The sequence below is a fragment of the Canis lupus genome, chromosome 5 (assembly GCF_011100685.1).
Source record: "Canis lupus familiaris isolate Mischka breed German Shepherd chromosome 5, alternate assembly UU_Cfam_GSD_1.0, whole genome shotgun sequence".
NCBI lineage: Eukaryota > Metazoa > Chordata > Mammalia > Carnivora > Canidae > Canis > Canis lupus.
The window spans coordinates 14802665-14821206 of NC_049226.1; the positions used below are offsets into that span (position 1 = coordinate 14802665).

Below are 18542 nucleotides of genomic sequence, written 5' to 3' on the forward strand. Positions count from 1 at the left end.
GGAAGTCCCCAGAATAAACCCGGCAACCCCCAAACTATTATATTCTTTTATTTATACATTCTGGGAGCAAGGACCCAAGCACAGCCTGGTGCTCTTGGATAGAGAATAAAGCAGCTATTGTTCATACTCAGAGGTTGCTGAGGTGCCCTCCCCCGCTGGTCTGGAATGATCCGCACTGCTCAGAAAGTCAACAGGAGGAATGGCGGGCTGGCCAAAGAAAGAAGGAGAAAAAGAAAGTCCCCTTTACTCCTGAGGGCTATGGCATCAGATCGGGGCGGAGTCCTGGGCATGTCTGCCTGACTCCTGTGTGACAGCCTTGCCTCTGCCCCCCATGTCCTTGCTGCTGTGCCTTCACTATCACACCCCTCCCCACCAGCTGCTTAAGTGCCCCTCCTGGAGTGCATGAGCAAGTCCCGTTGCAGCCCAGCCTCCAGGCTTGCGTTCAGCCTGGCCGTGGGAGGGTCGGTCAGCAGAGTCAATTTGTTGAAAACACCTCGGCCAAAGTAGTCCGCAATCACAGAGAAGCTATCATTCGAGCACTTGAGCTGCAGGGAAAGAGGAGGGAAGAATCAGAACTGCAGGTCCCTGTCCTAAGTGAGGAGGACAGACAGAAACTAGCTAATGCTCCCATGACACCCTGTGAATGGGGCAGTCATCCACCCACTCACACCCACCTGGTGCTGGAACTGATCGTGGAGATCGCGTTTCTGTTCCTGGGCCCGAATCATATCCATGACCTTCCGGTTTTCAGGGAGGCAGGTGGGGCAATCGGCATCACTTTCCGAGTAACTCTCAAAGCAGTGTTGGTGGAAGGAGTGGCCGCAGAGGAAGTGGACTGAGGGCAACTCCAAGGCACTGTTACAGATGCTGCACTTGGTCTTCTGGAAAATCTTTGGACTGCAGGCAAGGGAGACCAGAAAGAAGTGGCAAAGAGTAAGGGCAGAGCCAAGAGCCAGGTACAGAGAGGAGGCGGCTGCAGTCGAGGAAGAAAGAGAGGTTCCTGGAAGGAACTATATAGGCCCTGCCCTTGTTACCAATAGGGAGTCAAATGAGGCCACCAGCCTTGGGCCTGCAGTGAGTCTCGGCAGGTTCCCTGCAGGTCCAACTGATGCTTTCAGTTTTCATAACTACTGCTAAATTGTCTTTCGTGTATTTTAAAAAAATATATTTATTTATTAATGAGAAACACAGAGAGAGTGACAGAGACATAGGCAAAAGGAGAAGCAGGTTGCCTGTGGGGAGCCTGATGTGGGACTCGATTCCAGGACCTGGGATCATGACCTGAGCCAAAGGCAGACGTTCAACTACTGAGCCACGAAGGAGTCCTTATTTTTTTTAATTGAAGCATTGCTGATGTGTGTCACATTAGTTTCGAGTGGACAACACAGTGACTGACAAGTCTCTATGTCATGCTGTGATCATCACCAGTGTAGCTGCTGTAACAACAACAGCTATGACCACAGCGCTGACCATACTCCCTACACTGTATTTTCATCCCTGTGACTTAGTCATTCCCATAATTGGGAGCCTGTACTGGCCTTTCAGGTCTCTACTCAGATGTGACCCTTCCAGTGAGGCCGTTCCTGGCCACCTTATACGTGACAACATACAGATGCTCTGTACCCTGCACCCCTTCTGAAACTAATTTTCTCCTTAGACCTTATCATCACCTGACACAACATTCTGCTTATTTTGATCTGTCTCTACCTCCACACTGTAAGCTCCACACAGCAGGGCTTTTTGTCTGTGTTGTTAAGAACAGTGCTTCAGATATGATAGGGGCTCAGTAAGTATTTGTGAGATGAAGAAACTGTTCTTCTCAAATATTTTACAATGTTAAGGGCAGATTAAAACCTAAAAGTAGGAGATTTTTTTTTTTTTTTAAAGTAGGAGATTAATCTATACTATAAATACTTCTAAGTTATCCACTTTCTGTATTTTCTAACACAAAGTTTTTTTACTTCTGAATGGCTTCCAACCACAACTTAAATGTGTTTAAGAGAAATAAAATAGTGGGATGTCTGGGTGGCTCAGGGGCTGAGTGTCTGCCCTTGGCTCATGTAGTGATCCCAGGGTCCTGGGATCGAGTCCTGCTCAGGCTCCCTGCATGGAGCCTGCTTCTCCCTCGGCCTATATCTCTGCCTCTGTGTGTGTGTCTTGTGAATAAATAAATAAAATCTTAAGAAAAAAAAGGGGGGGTGAAATAAAATATAGACTCATACAGAAAGAAAAGTACCTGCCACAAGATAACATTCTCCAAAACCCAAAAAATAATGGTCTATGGATTAAATCATCCTTTGGAATTCCTCCATTAAAACAGATCTTGAAAAACGAAATGTTTGAACAGGCTCCATGTGACCCTCTACAAAAAGTATTTAGTGACACCCTGGGAAGAACAAAGTCATCCCCTGGACTGCTCTACAGGGCCAGCTGTCAAGTACCTCGCCTTGAGCTCCTGGATCTCCTGGCGGATGCGGGTGGTCTCCTCTCGGTACCGTCGCACCCGGAGCTCATCCTGTGAGATCTGCTGGCTCTGTTTCTGCAGTTTTTGGACCAGGTAATCCCGGATGACAGACAGGGTAGCTGTTGAGTTGTGGGCCAGTGTCTGCACCACTGAGATTGGGTCCAGAGGAAAACAAGACAGTGAATCAGCCAGCCCCATCTGGATAGAATGGAAGAGCCCCTGGCCCAGAGCCGTCAGCAGCCCACCCCCACCACCACCCCCGATCCCATCCTCTCCAGTACCCAGAAGGGGTGGCATGAGGTTCTTGCTCTCAATGTGCTTAAGCACTGCTGCCACATACTCCTTGCAGTCCTCCTCCTTCCGGGCAAAGTAGCTGAGCGCCTGTTCCCATAGGGAGGGCTCCTGCTCCCCATGGCGCTCACACACAGCGATCACCTGCCGGTACTGCTCGTGCTGCATGTGGTAGTGCATGATCTGCTGGAACCTGGGGCCAGGGGAAGGCACACCTCAGGGACCGTCTCGGGAAAACTCGAGCCTTCCCCCTTCCCTGAAGTGGTCCCAAATCTTACAGCTTCCCCTGTTCATAGAGGTAAAGGACCCCATCCTGAAAGTCATGCATCTGGCAGAGGACCAGGGCTTTGTCAAAGACGTCACAAAAGCGGCCGCTCTTCAGCAGGGAGATGGCCTCTGCATGAAGTTTCTCTTTGACCTAGGGCAGAAGGACAGAGCTGCTGGACAGACGGGCAAAATTACAGGGTCTCTCGAGACGATTAACTGCCTCTTTGATTGTCTCTTGACCAAGGACTATTCAGCCCCCGGGGTGAAGTGTTACTCATCTAAAGAATGCAACTGCAGAAGGCAGAGGAACAGAGGAACAGCTTCTCCAGCACCTCCCATAGCGTCTGCGAGGCCTCACCTGTGGATCTTTCTCATGGGCCCAGTTCTGCAACCGTAGCTCCAGGAGCGTATCATAGATGCCCTGCGGTGAGTCAGGCTGTACTTCACTCATGTGTTCCAGGAAGGCTTTCAACTCTCGAGGGTTGTTGGCGAAGATGGGGATGAACTCCTCTGAGTTGGCCTAGGATGATGACGGGAGAGGGGATAGGGGGTTGAGAGGAGGCCGAGTGAATGGGCATGATACCCTTGAGGCCCCCCGGGTGATCCCTGCTGTTCAAAAACCATTCTCCCTGAGGTCTCACCCTGCATCCAGGAGCCTCTCTATCGCCTCGGCCTTCAAGGCTAGGCTGATAGTCTGTACAGAGTCCCTTCAGCAACTGGGTCGTCTGCTCTGGTATATGGTGCATGAGGATCTTGCCATAGCGTTTCATGTTGCTCTCTGCCTGCTCAAAAGGCAGCTTGCCGATGTACCGTAGGGCTTCCTGATAATTCTGTGGAGAGGGAAAGGGCAGAAGAAGCACTCTCATCATCCTGGGGATGTCCCAGAAAAAGAGTCAGTCTGTCTCACTTACCTTGATGTCCTCTAGCTGGATCTTTAAGTACCACTCATGATGTGCATGGTTCTCAGCCAAGTAGAGGGCATGGGAGTAGTAGCCAGCCTGCCGGAGAACCTTGATGGCTGTCTCCACATCAAAGTGGACTTCACTCTCACTCTTTGTCTGCCAGGGAGATGTGACACAAAATCATTTGCAGAAATGGGGTTGGGGAAGGGAGACATGCATCTGATTCTAAGACCAGATTCTTTTGTCTTTCTTTCTTTTTTTTTTTTTTTTTCCAGTAAGCTCTAGACCTAATGTGAGGCTTGAACTCACAACCCAGAGATCAAGAGTCACGTGTTCTACTGACTGAACCAGCCAGGCACCCCCAGATTCTTAAGATAACAATAATGACCAAGATGGTGGAAGACAAAACAAAAAAAAAAGGAAATAAAGTCCATGGTTTTAAAACATTACATCTTCTTGCTTCTCAGAGTTTCTAAGAGTCAAAGCCCTCCTCTGCCCCTACTATTACAGGGACTCCTTTGGGGACCCAGGAGTCTCCCAGTGTTAATTCCCTGAGCTTAGATACTATGGGAAGTTCAGGCATCATAAAACAAGAGCAGAGATGGGGGAACTAGTAGGAAACGTTGTTCCTCTTCCCAGTTTATAGGCTAGAGGGTCCTGGTCCTCCGAATAAGATCAGCTCTTCCCTCTCCCTCCATATGCTGAAGAAGGCCAAGCCCTGGTGGAGCCACCTCATGCTCAGTGGGACCCCCACCACCCTGCACCTTGATGAACTCCTCTAGCTTTGAGCTGTCCTTGAGCTTGGTGTAGCAGTTGAGCAGCAGTGTGGTATGGTCAGCGTTGGCCAGGGACTGCCGGTGGAGGGTCTGTAGGTAGGCAGTCAGGTTATGAATGCGCTGGGCATCCAGAAACTTGCGGATCACATAGGATGGCTCCAACTTTCCAATGGTTCTAGAGAGACACATGCATCAAAGAGTATCTGGGTCAGTAAGTATACTTCTCAAACTTTCATATGCATAGGAGTCACTAGCAGATCTTCTTAAAATGTAAATTATTTTGGTAGGTCTGGGGTGAGACCTGAGACTCTGTATTTCTAACAAAGACCATATCAATACCACTAGACTATAGACCACATGAGAAGCAAGGCTCCAGAACACTGATTCTTAAACTTGGCTGAAAACAGGAATTCTAGAGAGATAGGGAAAGAAGCTAGACAGGTTCCCACAATCCCTTATATTAGAGCAAAAAATTTCCGGAATTATGGGATCCCTGGGTGGCGCAGCGGTTTGGTGCCTGCCTTTGGCCCGGGGCGCGATCCTGGAGACCCGGGATCGAATCCCACGTCGGGCTCCCGGTGCATGGAGCCTGCTTCTCCCTCTGCCTGTGTCTCTGCTTCTCTCTCTCTGTGTGTGTGTGTGTGTGTGTGACTATCATAAATAAATAAATAATATTTAAAAAAAAAAATTTCCGGAATTAGTACCAAAAGAAGAAACTGTGGAAGCCAAGACATGAATACCTTTTTCCCTTGAAAGAATCAGGTCAAAACAATTTTTTTTTTCTTTTAAACTAAGCTATATGCCCAATGTGGGGCTTGAACTCATGGCCCTGAGATTAAGAGTTGAATGCTCAACCAACGAGCCAGCTGGCCACCCCTAAAATGAATATTAACAGAGGCTGGACTAAGGTTTAAGACAAGAAGTATTTGTTGGCCTAATTGTATCTTGGTCATGTAATATTTAACCTTAAGGGCTCCCTTTGCAATTAAGTGTACTGTCTTCTCACTCAGGCCATCACAGTTCCTGCAGAAAGAAAGGGTGGTTCTGGTAGAGTCTGCTCCCCTCACCCAAACCCAGCCATTAGCCTATCTGGCTGCATGCAAAGCTATATCCTAAAGCACTCCGGGACAGACCGTATATACTGCTGAACAGCCCCATCGTGGTTGCCCTTGCTGTAGAGATGGTCCCCATACTGCATGAAGATCTGGGCCAACCCATCACTGTCCAGGTGCTGGCTCTTGGCCAGGTTAATGGCCATCTCAAATAGGTTCTTCTTAAACAGCATCTGGAAGGGGGAGAGATTAGAAAATTGGTAGAGGCCATCCAGAGACATCATCTTCCCAGAATGTACCTAGAATGCACAACCCAGACGTTCCTAGAGCTCTGATCTGCCTAGGTCCTAGACAGGGCGAGACCCCTCAAATAGCCTCAAGGCCAGGATCGCCTTACCTTGCAAGGCTCTTGGCAGACAGAGGGGACCCAGCCATTATCTCCCTCTGAGACCTCATCCCAGACCATTTGCCTTGTAATTCTACTCTAAGGAAGCTGGGAAAGCCTGTACCCCAAAGGGAAGAAAACACCCTGGCCAAGGTGACTTGGGGAGCCTGTTCCTACAGCTGCGTCTGGGTGCCTGTGGCCAGCTCTGGGAACCTGGTGGCCTTGCCTCCAGTTTGGTCTGTGTGTCCTTCTCCTGCAGTGCGTGGACCCGCCCATCCCGCGTCAGCACGTACAGGGAGCCCCACTCAGCAAGCACATCCACTACATCCTCAAAGACGGCACTATAGGCTATAAACTTGTTGCACAGGTCGTAGATGTTGAGAATCTGCTTGTCGGAGCTCTGTGAGTCCCTACTGGTAAACTCTGACCTGTGTGGAAAAGAAAAAGCACCAGATATTTATACCACCTCTGTCTCAGCTCCCCCTTACGTAACAACTTTGGTGCTGCCCATTCCACCCGGAACAAATCACCCTTTGGCCCTTCTAGCAGCGTAACCCATAAATGCAGCATTGCCCTGACAGTCATAGGAAGAGGACAGACAGACCTGACCTACCCTTCAGGATTCTGTGATTAACATAAGCAATAGATTAAAAAATTAAGTATGTTCAAACACCCTTTCTTTTAATATATTTAGCACCTGGTATATGTGAGACACTCTGCTTTATGCTGAATGAAAACAAACCAATGTTGACAAAGATCACTTTCCTCACGCAGAAGACCTGCCCAGGTGGTAGGTCTTTCAGGTGGCTCAGTATAAAAATACTGTGTTCTGCACTCCCCAGCCCTGCCCAACTTCTCTACTCATTTCCTTGTTCCTCCACCCAATTTATTTTGACTAAAGAGCAAAAAAAGTACAAAAAGAGGTCCGAAATCCCCTCTAGTGCACCAGAGCTGCTTAGCAAATGTCTTTAGCAAAAATACATTTTTCAGTAAAAACATTACAACTGAATCTAGGTGTGAGAGCAGTATACGTAAAACCAAAGTAGGAGATTGACAGGATCCAGGTATTAGGATTTTAAAACCATGCAAATTCTGGGGAACAAGGATAGCTCTCTCCCTTTCCCTGGAGTCCTTACTTGGGAGAAACCTTCCGGTCACGGGAGACAATGACAAGGTAGCCTCTAAACCAGTGAGCGATGAGCTTATGGCCCTCAAACGCAAAGCAGGGCCCACGTTCATCAGGTTGGTACAAGTAGACACATTCATCTCCTGCCACTATGAACTGCAGGTCCTGTGAAGGGTCACTTAGGGCTGAGCAGCGCAGTCCACAACCATGGGTGTCCAACTCCACACGAGGGTAGTCCTTTCCAGAAACTATATAGGACTGCGAGAAGAAAGGGGTTAACAGGCTACCTTTCAAGAGGGGGCATCTATGCCTTCCCAAAGGTGTTCCCATCTCCACACTGGCTCGCTCTCTCTTTTTAACTCATAGTACCCTAAGACTTTCCCTGGTGCTTGCTTTGTCCGTTAACCATCACCCATCTATGAAATATATAAGCAGGCACCACATTTTCTTCCTGTGTGTGTACTATCACTACCTATTAACGGAATCCTGCCACCACAAGAGATGCAATAATCTTGAACTGTTTTACCAAAAGACTATTCCTGACAGTAGGCTGCCAGAAATTAGAAGAGCATCAGGAACCAGCAAAGTAAAGCAACTTGTCCAATGTCACTTAACAAGTTAGGAAGAAAATTCAGGTCTTTAACTACAAGCCCTAGTTCTTTTCCTAATTCTGACTCTTCCTCCTCTTATAAGTGAAGAAATAAAATACTAAGCAGGGCAAATGACTCAAGGCTACAAGATGAAAAATTTAAGGAACTCTTGTCAGTTCCTTACCCTAGGCCCCTGAGCAATGGAGAACCCTTTCCTGACTGCATCTAACGGAGAACCCTTTCCTGACTGCATCTAACCGCGGAGGTCCTAGTCATACCTGAACATTCTCAGTTGTCACAACAAACAAATGAGTGATCTTTCCTGCTTGGCGAAAGGCCAGTCCAGTTACAGGATAGTTGCCCTTGTGCAGAATCTGGGTCTTGCTATGCCGGTCCCGGGTGATGTCTCCTTTGTTCAATGTAACACTGCCATCTGTGAAACCTGGAGGAGAGCAGGAAACAGCACTTTACTTAGGCTGAAAAGATCAGGAAGCACAGAAGGGGGAAAAGACCATTTGAAGCACTTGTTGGAAGTGACAAGCTTCCTCCTTATACCCAAGTTCTCCAATGGTTAACATAAAATTGGTACTCACGGACTCTTCTTCAAAGAACAAAACTAAATGCTTTCCCATTCCAAACTGTAATATCTCAAAGGCCTGAGTTCAGTACAAAGTGATCTCATTAAAACAATGAAGACAAGCTGCAGAAGCAACTTTGAAGAAAATCTATAAGGAATTACAGAGTGTCAGCTTTGCCTTTTGCTTACCGATGGCCATAAAGTTGAGATTTTCGTGGACAGTCAAACAAGACACAACAGTCGGCTCTGTTCCTGGGATGGCAGGGAAGATTCGGGTGCAGAGTGGATTGCCACCATCTCTCTTCTCCAGGTTCCAGATCTTTACCTGTGAACGGATCTCAGATGTGTGAATGCTAGTCCCCTCCAACAACTGTTCCTAGTCTTCTGATTCTTTCCCCCTTCCTTTCTAGGACTCACCAGGGGGTTGATGCCTTCTTCATCTTCACCAACAGATGCCAAAATATTGTGCTGCTTCAGTTGGTACAGGTGTGTCACCCGGAGTTTGTAGGCTTGGAAGCCTGTAGGCTGTAGGGAGCGAGGCAAGAACCAGATTTGGCCTTCCATATGTTCAGAGTAGTCAAGGAGCCTCCTTTCCAAGGAGAGATATTTAGACCAGAATGCATATAACTACTGACATACATTCAGCTCTTTAGAATTTCTCAAGGATTTTCCCATATATCATTTCTGGAAAGTCCCCATCTTAAAGAGTGGAAAAGGCCAGAGTTTAATAACAACACTATGAAAACAAAGCAGCAAACCCTTGGTCTTATTTATCTCCTTGGGCCCGGGAGATAATGACACCTTATATAATCATCTTGTAAAGCCTACTTGCATCCATTGTTTTGATTGATCTTAAAAATAACCTTGCCAAGTGGATATTTCATGCCACTTTAACAGAGAAGTAAACTGAAGCCCAGAAAGGTTAAATAACTTGCCCAGGATTGCTTAGTTGGCAACAAGTTAGAGCATGGACTTCCTTCTTTCTTTCCTCAGACCACAGGAGCATTGGACGCCCATCTAAAGGAAAGTGGCACGCACGAAACCCTCTGCCCGACAGATTCCATCCCAAGTGGATCTCTTCAGGGATCCCGGGAGGGGACGGCTCCAGAGGAAGGATATCTCCAAAGACGAGGCTCCCTCGGCCTGAGTCGCAGACAGTGATGCCGGGAGGGAGGCAAAGGAACTTGGAGGCAGCGGGTCCTGAGGCAGGTGCAGCTGCGGGAGCAGCCCCATCATTGCCTAGCGGCTCCTTCACCAGTTCCTTGTCGAAGAAAACGAAGCGCCGCCACTGCAGGTAGGCCGCCATCTTGGCCGAAGGTCCCCGCCTCCAGGAGGGAGGTCATGTGAGAGGAGCGCGCGGGTCACGTGACGGGACAGCTTCCTGGAGCCTGAGTGCACATGCGCCGTGGAGTCCGAGTGACAGCTTCCCCAGGGCGGTAGGCGGGGCGACCGGAGGTAGGACTCCCAGCAGCCGCTTGCTTTGTGGTTTGCGAGTTTGCCGGTTCTGTACCTGCCCTGGCTAACATGCTGCTGCTGCTGCTGCTGCTGCTGCTGCTGCTTCTTCTTCTTCTTCTTCTTCTTCTTCTTCTTCTTCTTCTTTTTTTTTTTTGGCTAACATGCTTCTGAAGTGCTGGACCTCTCTCCTCTTGAGTATCAGTTTCCTTCCTTGTTAAATGCATGGGCAGTGAGGGATCAAGATAAGGAAAGCCAGGCGCGTGGCTGGCTCAGTCGGTTAACCATCCCGTTCTTGATTTCCGCCCAGGTGGTGATCTCAGGGTCCTGGGATTGAGCCTGCCTCCAGCTCTGGGCTCCGCGCAGAGTCCGCTTGAGATTCTCTCTCTTCTTCTGCCGCTCCCCCTGCTCGCGTGTTCTCTCTCTCTCTCTCTCTCTCAAAAAAAAAAAAAAAAAAAGATGTCATGCTCGTTGTGAATTGTAACCCACTTTTCCTAAATATGTTATGTTCTGAGCTCCCAGGACTGTTTTGAGGCATAAATGAACCACGGTTTGTGAAAATGCTTTTCCAGCTGTAGGAGCAGGGAAATAAAATTAGAACCTTGTGTCTGCCACCAGACACAGATTGCGAACCAGTGTCTTACTTTCGTTTTTGTGTCCCTCTGTCAGAGTGTGTGGCACGAATTATACACGTAAAATGTGTTTCTTAACGAAGCTAGGAAATACTCATGGTGCGGGAATTCTCAGGAACGTGGGCTTTTTTTCCCTTTCCTATTGTGGGAGGGTATGGGACATAAGCCGAACACAGGGAAAAGCCTAGAAGGGGCATCTCTAAGAGCTGAGTGATTTAACAAGCGGCAATTGTCTGAGATATTCCATGGCCACCCACCATTTCCATCTCTGGCTAAACCAACTGTTTGGGTGGAAAACTGTAGGTGTATAGTTTGGTGTCACGAGGAGCTGGGTACAGGAGTGACAGTCATTTTGAGATAATGTGGACATATGAAAAATTGACCATGTGGTTAGTATTTGTGAAGTTTCTTTTGCACCCCTCTCCCCCACAGCTTTTTATTTCCAGAATATTTTACTCCTTATTCCCACCAGCTGGAGCTCCCAGAGAGCGGGGGCTGCGTTTTGTTTACCATGAACCAGGCCTAACATTGCTGGTAAATGTTCCATGTTTGGTTGAAAGTATGAATGTGGATGATTTTCCTCTTACCCCCTCCACTCCTCAATCTGGTTGATAGAAAAGGTAGTGCCCATTTGCTAAAGAGATAAGTGAGAGGAAGAAACAGTCTAGCCACCACCACCAGGCACATAGATTTCCAGACATCCAGCTCAGGTTTCTTTCCTCTGTCACAGTTTCAGGATCTGAACCCATGGGCAGAAGCACAAATGGGGAGTAGACTGGGTCCACTTTCACCCACTGAGTATATTTTGTACCATTCATTAGAATTTTTTGATAGTATGTCAGTTAAGACTATGAATAGGGGGAATCCGGCAGCCCTGGTGGCTCAGCGGTTTAGCGCCACCTTCAGTCCAGGGCCTGATCCCGGAGACTGGGGATCCAGTCCCACTTCAGGGTCCCTGCATAGAGCCTACTTCTTCCTCTGCCTGTGTCTCTGCGTCTCTCTGTCTCTCATGAATAAATAATTTTTAAAAAATTTTTAAAAGACTATGAATAATATATGTTAAAAGAAGCAGGGATCCCTGGGTGGCGCAGCGGTTTGGCACCTGCCTTTGGCCCAGGGCGTGATCCTGGAGACTCGGGATCGAATCCCACGTCGGGCTCCCGGTGCATGGAGCCTGCTTCTCTCTCTGCCTATGTCTCTGACTCTCTCTCTCTCTCTCTGTGTGTGACTATCATAAATAAATACAAATTTTAAAAAAATTTTTTAAAAAAAGAAGCAACGTAGAGGGTGCCTGGCTGGTTCAGTCAGTAGAGCATGCGACTCTTGATCTTGGGACCATCAACTCATAACATTGGATGCACAGCTTACATTAAAAAAAAAAGCATCAATGTGAGGTGAGGGGGTGAAGGATGGGTGAAATAGTTAAGGGGATTGTCTTTTTTTTTTTTTTTAAGATTTTACTTTTATTTAGAGAGAGCACGTGCAAGCAGGGGGAGGAGCAGAGGGAGAGGGAGAGAGAGTCCCAGGCAGACTCCCAGCCAAGTGCGGAGCTCCACACCAGGCTGGATCCCATGACCCTGAAATCATGACCTGAGCCGAAATCACGACCTACCCTTTCAACCGACTGAACCATCCAGGCACCCCAGGTAAAGGGGATTAAATGGTATTTTATACAATGAATAAGACAGGGGATGCAATATACAACATAGGGAATATAGTCAATAAAAAGTTATGAAAATTTTGTGTGGCAACTGATGGTTAACTAGATTTACATGGTGACCATTTTGGGTTTTTTTTTTAAGATTTATTTATTTATTTTTATTTATGATAGACACAGAAAGAGAGAGAGAAAGAGGCAGAGACACAGGAGGAGGAGAAGCAGGCTCCATGCCAGGTGCCCGACGTGGGACTCGATCTCTGGACTCCAGGATCGCGCCCTGGGCCAAAGGCAGGCGCCAAACCGCTGAGCCACCCAGGGATCCCCATGGTGACCATTTTGTAATGTATATAAATCAATAGGTTTTATGCTTGAAACTAACACAATGTTGTATATCAGTCATTTTTTTCAATAAAATAAAGAAGCGATGTGAAAGCAGAGATGTGAACAGAGTGGCATCTTTGCTGTTCACATGGGTGCTCCCCCTACTGTCCAAAGGCAGAGGCTCAGAGTCTTCCTATAACATCTGAACCTGGTAAAGACTGTGCCCCTTTGGTCTTCTTACTCATGAGGGTACCAAGGCAGAGATTAGCAACCCACTGCACCTCTTCAGACTTACTGCCTTCCTCTCTTGCCTCTTTTAACAAATATGTATCAAGTACTCACTATCCTGCAATTGTACTAAATGCCCAGAATATAAATATGAACAAGACATTATTCTTGCCCTTTAGGGAGCTCAATCACCACCATGGGGGACATAGAAAGGACTGACCATGACCACCTTAATTTTATGTTATGAATTATACTTAACAGAGCATTTTAACTTTGTATGGACTTTTATTTTTTTTATTTTTTTATTTTTTGTATGGACTTTTAATAGCAACCATTTGCAGAAGTATCATTATCTCTGGTGAGAAATGAAGTCCCTAAGAGGTTTAAGTGACTCTCGGCAAGCACATCAAAGTTCTTCAGTTCCCCAACCTTTAATTAGATGCTTTTCTGGAGTGTGAAGCTAGGTATACTTGTTAGAACATACCCCAGGATTTGCCTTTTTATTATATTTGTCTGAGTCCAGGAACTTCAATATAGTGAGGAAGATAAGCAGGCAAACTGCACAGAAAATGATATACTAATTCAGTTCTGCATATGGAGAACATGAGTTCTTTAGGGACTGAAGATCAAGAGACAATTCAACTCCTTAGCTTGAAATTAAAGAGATCGCAATTCAGAATCAAGGAATGCCTAGCCATGGACTCGCTTTTCCCCTTCAGCAAACTGCTTCCTGTGACGTACAAAACAGTCATATCTACTGGAGCACAACAGGAACACTTCTTTTTTTAATTTATTTATTAATAAGAGATAGAGAGAGAGAGGTAGAGACACAGGCAGAGGGAGAAGCAGGCTCCTGCGGGAAGCCGGAGCCCGATGTGGGACCCGATTCCAGGATCATGCCCTGAGTCAAAGGCAGATGCTCAACCACTGAGCCACCCAAGGGCCCTAAAACAAGAACACTTCTTGTTCTGACTGCTCATTTTTATTTTCTATGTTTGTTTTGTTTCTTTCTCATCTGGCTTTCTGGGTAGAAATCATTTTCCAGACTACTGAAAGGTCTGGGTTTTTCTCTTAGTCCCTAAAAAGGCTAAAAGTTTCCATGTTAGCAACAGGAAGGTCAATCTAAAATAAACTCTGAAGTCTCCCCGTACAGGAGAGCCCAAGTTCCAAAGCCATAGTGACATAGGAGGAAGCAATTAGCTAATTATGGACTGTGAAAATCTGGCCCACAAAAGGGAAAGGAAATTCCCCATGAATTTGGCAAAGCACTTAACCAAACTTTTAACACTGCAGTAGTGCCCATTTTTAAGTTGTATTTCTCTAGACTAAGAACAAAAACAAGTAGTTAATGTATATTTGGTGCTTAGGCCATCTCAAGCGCTGTGCTAAGCACTTTCCCCTTTTACGTCAACCCTGTAAGACTCATACTACCATGTAGCTTTTATTTTTTTTATTTTTATTTTTTTTAAGATCTTATTTGAGACAGAGAGCACAAGTGAGAGAGAGAGAGAACTTGAGTGGGGAGGGGAAGCAGAGGGAGAAGCAGGCTCCCCACTGAGCAGGGCGCCCAATATGGGATTTGATTCCAGGATCCTGGGACCATGACCTGAGCCGAAGGCAGACACTTAACCGACTGAGCCTCCCAGGCACTGCAGCATGTCGCTTTTAATGCCTTAGAAACTGAGGCTCAGGAAAGCTAAACAACTGCCTGGAGTCACACAGGTAGGAAATGTTGTGTACAGGCAAATCCAGGCCTGTCCAAATCTAAAGCCCCATATTCTGGGTGCTTGATTTAACTTTTTTTTTTTTTTAAGAAACTCAATTCCATAAATCTGTTCATAATTCTGAGTGATTTTCCATGTGGTCATGAAATCACAGAATTCAAGAACACTGCAAGTCTTGCTTTCTCTTGACACATAATCATCCCTATCTCAATGCAAACTGGGAAATGTTCCCAATCCTGTCTGCTTATCCACCCCTCCATCCTATTCAAATTCATAATATTAGGACTGTAGAAATGCGCCAGTATCCTTCATAGTGTCCTTAAGGATACAGAGACTGTCATCACTGCTGTTGGGAGCACATGTAATAAACCTTTCTGGAGAGCAATTTGGCAATATATACGAAATGCCTAAAGAGGAATTTAAGCCTGCATAACCACTTCTGGGAATTTATACTAAGTAGATTAAAAGGGATAAATTTGCATAAAGATTTGTCATGAAGTGTCTATTGCAATTTTATAATAGCAGAAAAGAAGGAAACAACGTGATTGTCAAATAGTAACCTTGGTAAATAAATTATAGTTCTTCATGCTGCAATTCTATAAAGATAGCCACTGAAAATTCTGTAGAGAAAAAAAATGATGTAGGGAAATGTTCTCAGTAAGTTAAACGAAAAAGTCACAAAATGTTATCTCTGTTAAGTCTCAAGTGAGTGTGTGGCTTTACACATAATGACATAAAATAAACATAAACATGTTTAATTTAGAAAATTCAATTGTGGATGGTTTTTATTTTATTCTTTGTTTTTCCTATGTTCTCCATCATCAAGTTTTCTTCAGTAACCATATTTCCTTTGTAATTCTAAAACCACTGAAGTAGAAAAATACTTATCCTGGTGCAGCTTTTTCTGCTAAGTGAGTTTTCCCCTGCCCAAGGTTTCCAGCAAAATCAAACCCTCTACTCTTTTGTGCAACACATACAAAAGGTTTTTTAAATTATTATTGGAGTAGGGGCGCCTGGGTGGCTCAGCAGTTGAGCACCTGCCTTCGGCCCAGGGCATGATCCTGAAGTCCTGGGATCGAGTCCCACATCAGGCTCCCTGCATGGCACCTATGTCCCCCTCTGCCTATGTCTCTGCTTCTCTCTGTCTCTCATGAATAAATAAAATCTTCTAAAAAGTTATTGGAGTATAACATATATGGAAAAGCATATATACTACAGTTCATTTTCACAAAGCCACTGCAACCAAGGCAAAGAGAGCACTGCCAGCACCCCAAGAAAGCTGTTATGCACTAAACACTACCACCATCAACACAGCTTAGTTTTGCCTGCTTATCCACCCCTCCATCCTATTCAAATTCATAATATGTTTTAAACTTTATATAAGTGAAATCATAAAGTATGTACTCTTTGGCTTCTTTTTTCACTCAATATTATCTTTGTGGGATTAAGTTGCAGAATGAATAGCAGACCATTTATTTTCACTGCTGTATAGAATTATATTGTGTGAATCCACCACAATTTATTCACCCATCCAACTACTGATGAGTGGGTAATATTCAATTTGGGGCTATTATGAATAAAGCCGTTACAAACAGTCTCTTGGTGAATATATGTAAGACATTTGTTACATGTAAACCTAAGATTGGGGTTGCTGGGTGACACCTAAGTTAAAATTCTCCTGAATCAGGATGTTTGCCCTGATAACACTGCCCTCAGCACATGACAACATGCATGGTTTATAATGTATGCATACGCCTTTGCTAATGTGTTCATTTCAATCTTCTGTCACTATGACACATGTCCTGCAAGATGGCAAGTTGTGGGTTTCTGCTCCATGTGGGGAAGGGATGTAGTCCTCAAATATTAAGAAGTTACTCTAAACGAGAACTAGTGAATTTAGATGCCTTGGTCGACCTAAATCATGTTATTTACCTTCAAATTTTCCCATTGTTTTACAGGATGTTCTGGGAAACACTATTCTCCTCTTTGGTCAGAGAACAAAACAGGTGAGGCTCCCCAGAGTACTTGCACCTGCTGTATCTCCCAGGGGGACAGATACCCAGGTCAAAAACCTTAGCTGCAGCAAACCTGTGCTCCCATCAAGGATATTCTGGGGATCAGAGCTCAAGAGCAGAGGACACTGATCTTCTTTCTGTCCCAACTTGTAGCCATTCAATAGGTTTTTAATGAGTGCATTGAAACCATGAATATATTTGTTTCCCAACAGACTGTGATTTTTCTAAAAACAAGGACATAGTCATCCCCATCTTGGGAATCCCACACCTAGTACAGCACCTAAGACAGAGGCCCAATAAACATTAAAAATGCATCTGTTTGAAATGATTGCTAAGAATCTACCCTCCCAGATAGCTACTCAAAAGTAAAGGCAGTCATACAGAAACAAAATCTTTCTGTGGAACTGAAATGACAACATATGTCCATTACTGCGGCTAAACAACCCCCATGCTATGCAATGTTCTATAGCAGTAAACAATGAGGTGAATCTTTACACACTGACAAGGAAAAGGCTCCGTGATCTGTTATTAGTCACACACACACACAAAAAAGCAAATTGCGAACAATCTAATTATGTAATATTTCATCATTTAGAAAACAGCAAAAACTACATGTTTCAAGATACTATGTACAGTAAGTGGACAGGAAGAGATCTGGAAGGTTACACACCACACTCATAATAGCAAGTAGTCCAGAGAGAGTTGAGGTTGAGGATGGTATCAAAAGGTTTTATTTCTCCTTGTTTCTACCAAGGTCTCCATATGAAGACTGAACAATTCAGATTGAAGAAAAACAGATCTCTCCCTGGTACTGCCAGTAGGTTTATCTTCTAAGTATAGACACCTGATTTCTCTGTCTCCTGAAGAATCCTGAAAAATGTAAAGAAAGAACAGATACATAATCTCTTAGGGCATCCCTGGGTGGCTCAGCGGTTTAGCGCCTGCCTTTGGCCGAGGGCCTAATCCTGGAGACCCAGGATCGAGTCCCACGTCGGGGTCCCTGCACGGAGCCTGCTTCTCCCTCTGCCTGTGTCTCTGCCCCGCCTCCCCCAATGAATAATAAAATCTTAAAAAAAAAAAAAAAAGTTCTGCCCAGGGCCTTCGGGGGAGACTCCTGTAAAAGGGAGGCCGAGAGTCGACTTGGGGAGAGGAGGAAACAGAACAATTTTCCAAAATTAAGAAAAGCGCGCTCACATGAATAAAATGGGAGAGGAGCGCTCTCCAAGGGCCGCGCACACTTCAAGAGCTGCAAAATAGACAGAAGGGAGGGAGGAGCGCCAAATACCTGTCCGAGGTACTTTAATTTGGATTTCGAAGCAGGAAAAGAGAAGGGAAGATACACAAAATTTAATGGAATGAAAATCTGAGGTGGTGCATTTAAGATCAATTACAGCCTCACAAATAAAAGTCTCTCTTTTATGTACAGGGCATGGCATTTTGGAATATTCTGTCCCTAAAAATGGAGCTTAGAGGGACACGTGGGTGGCTCAGAGGTTGAGCGTCTGCCTTTGGCTCAGGTCGTGATCCCTGGGTCCTGGGACTGAGTATTGCACTGACCCCCCCCCCCCCCCACCGCAGGGAGCCCATCTCTGTCTCTCCGTGTCTCTCATAAATAAATGGAGCTCAGAGTAAGGAGTCCCGGCCAAATTCCGCCACCGATCCAAGTGTCATCTCCGTCCCACTGGCGGGCATCTCTGCCAGTGGCTTCAGTGTCACCGGGGGACCGGGGCGGGGTGGGCCACCCCTGAAGCGCGGCCATGCTGATTTCCATCCAAAGCCCAGGGCGGTCCAACACCAACAGCAAGCGAGCACCTCTTCCGCGTGGCTGCGGAGGGGACGCGGCTCACTCCCCCCCGCGGCCGGGGCTCCGCAGGAGGCCGGAGAAACAGGGCCGAGCGCGGGACCGTCCGTGCGCCCGCCGCACCGGGGTCCCCCGGCTCCCGACCCCGGCCGCCGGGCATCCGGTGCGGGAGGCCGGAAAGGTCCGGGAGCGCACCGGGGCGGGCGCGGGGCCCGTGACGTGGTCCAATCCCCGGCGGGCGTCGGCGGTTTTCCCCCAACCGGCGGACTGGCCCCTCGG

General features: G+C 46.4%; 1 protein-coding gene and 2 long non-coding RNA genes across 3 annotated transcripts; 1 reads left to right on the forward strand and 2 right to left on the reverse strand.

Annotated features, from left to right (window-relative positions):
• Positions 1 to 32: 32 nt before the first annotated feature.
• Positions 33 to 9777, reverse strand: VPS11 (VPS11 core subunit of CORVET and HOPS complexes). Its single transcript, XM_038535943.1, has 16 exons — positions 9550 to 9777; positions 8848 to 8996; positions 8620 to 8755; positions 8132 to 8295; positions 7274 to 7521; positions 6364 to 6565; positions 5834 to 5985; positions 4689 to 4875; positions 3934 to 4080; positions 3664 to 3852; positions 3381 to 3542; positions 3034 to 3173; positions 2746 to 2948; positions 2442 to 2613; positions 675 to 897; positions 33 to 545 (listed from the first exon to the last, which is right to left on the reverse strand). The coding sequence occupies exons 1-16, from the start codon at positions 9734 to 9736 to the stop codon at positions 381 to 383; spliced, it is 2826 nt and encodes a 941-aa protein (XP_038391871.1). The 5' UTR covers positions 9737 to 9777; the 3' UTR covers positions 33 to 380.
• LOC106558794 lies at positions 9429 to 12390 on the forward strand. The gene is made up of 3 exons (XR_005359188.1): positions 9429 to 9885; positions 11969 to 12160; positions 12346 to 12390. It is a non-coding gene; the product is annotated as an uncharacterized LOC106558794 (long non-coding RNA).
• A 4629-nt stretch (positions 12391 to 17019) lies between these two features.
• Positions 17020 to 18266, reverse strand: LOC102154262. Its single transcript, XR_005359187.1, has 2 exons — positions 17657 to 18266; positions 17020 to 17332 (listed from the first exon to the last, which is right to left on the reverse strand). It is a non-coding gene; the product is annotated as an uncharacterized LOC102154262 (long non-coding RNA).
• Positions 18267 to 18542: the final 276 nt, after the last annotated feature.

Coding starts and splice junctions, on each gene's coding strand:
- VPS11 (XM_038535943.1), bottom strand. CDS start 9,736: ATGGCGGCCTACCTGCAGTGGCGGCGCTTCGTTTTCTTCGACAAGGAA. Junction 2,949..3,033: donor CTCTATGAACAGGGGAAGCT/GTAAGATTTGGG, acceptor CCCTGGCCCCAG/GTTCCAGCAGATCATGCACT. Junction 898..2,441: donor ATCCAGGAGCTCAAGGCGAG/GTACTTGACAGC, acceptor CCTTGCCTGCAG/TCCAAAGATTTTCCAGAAGA.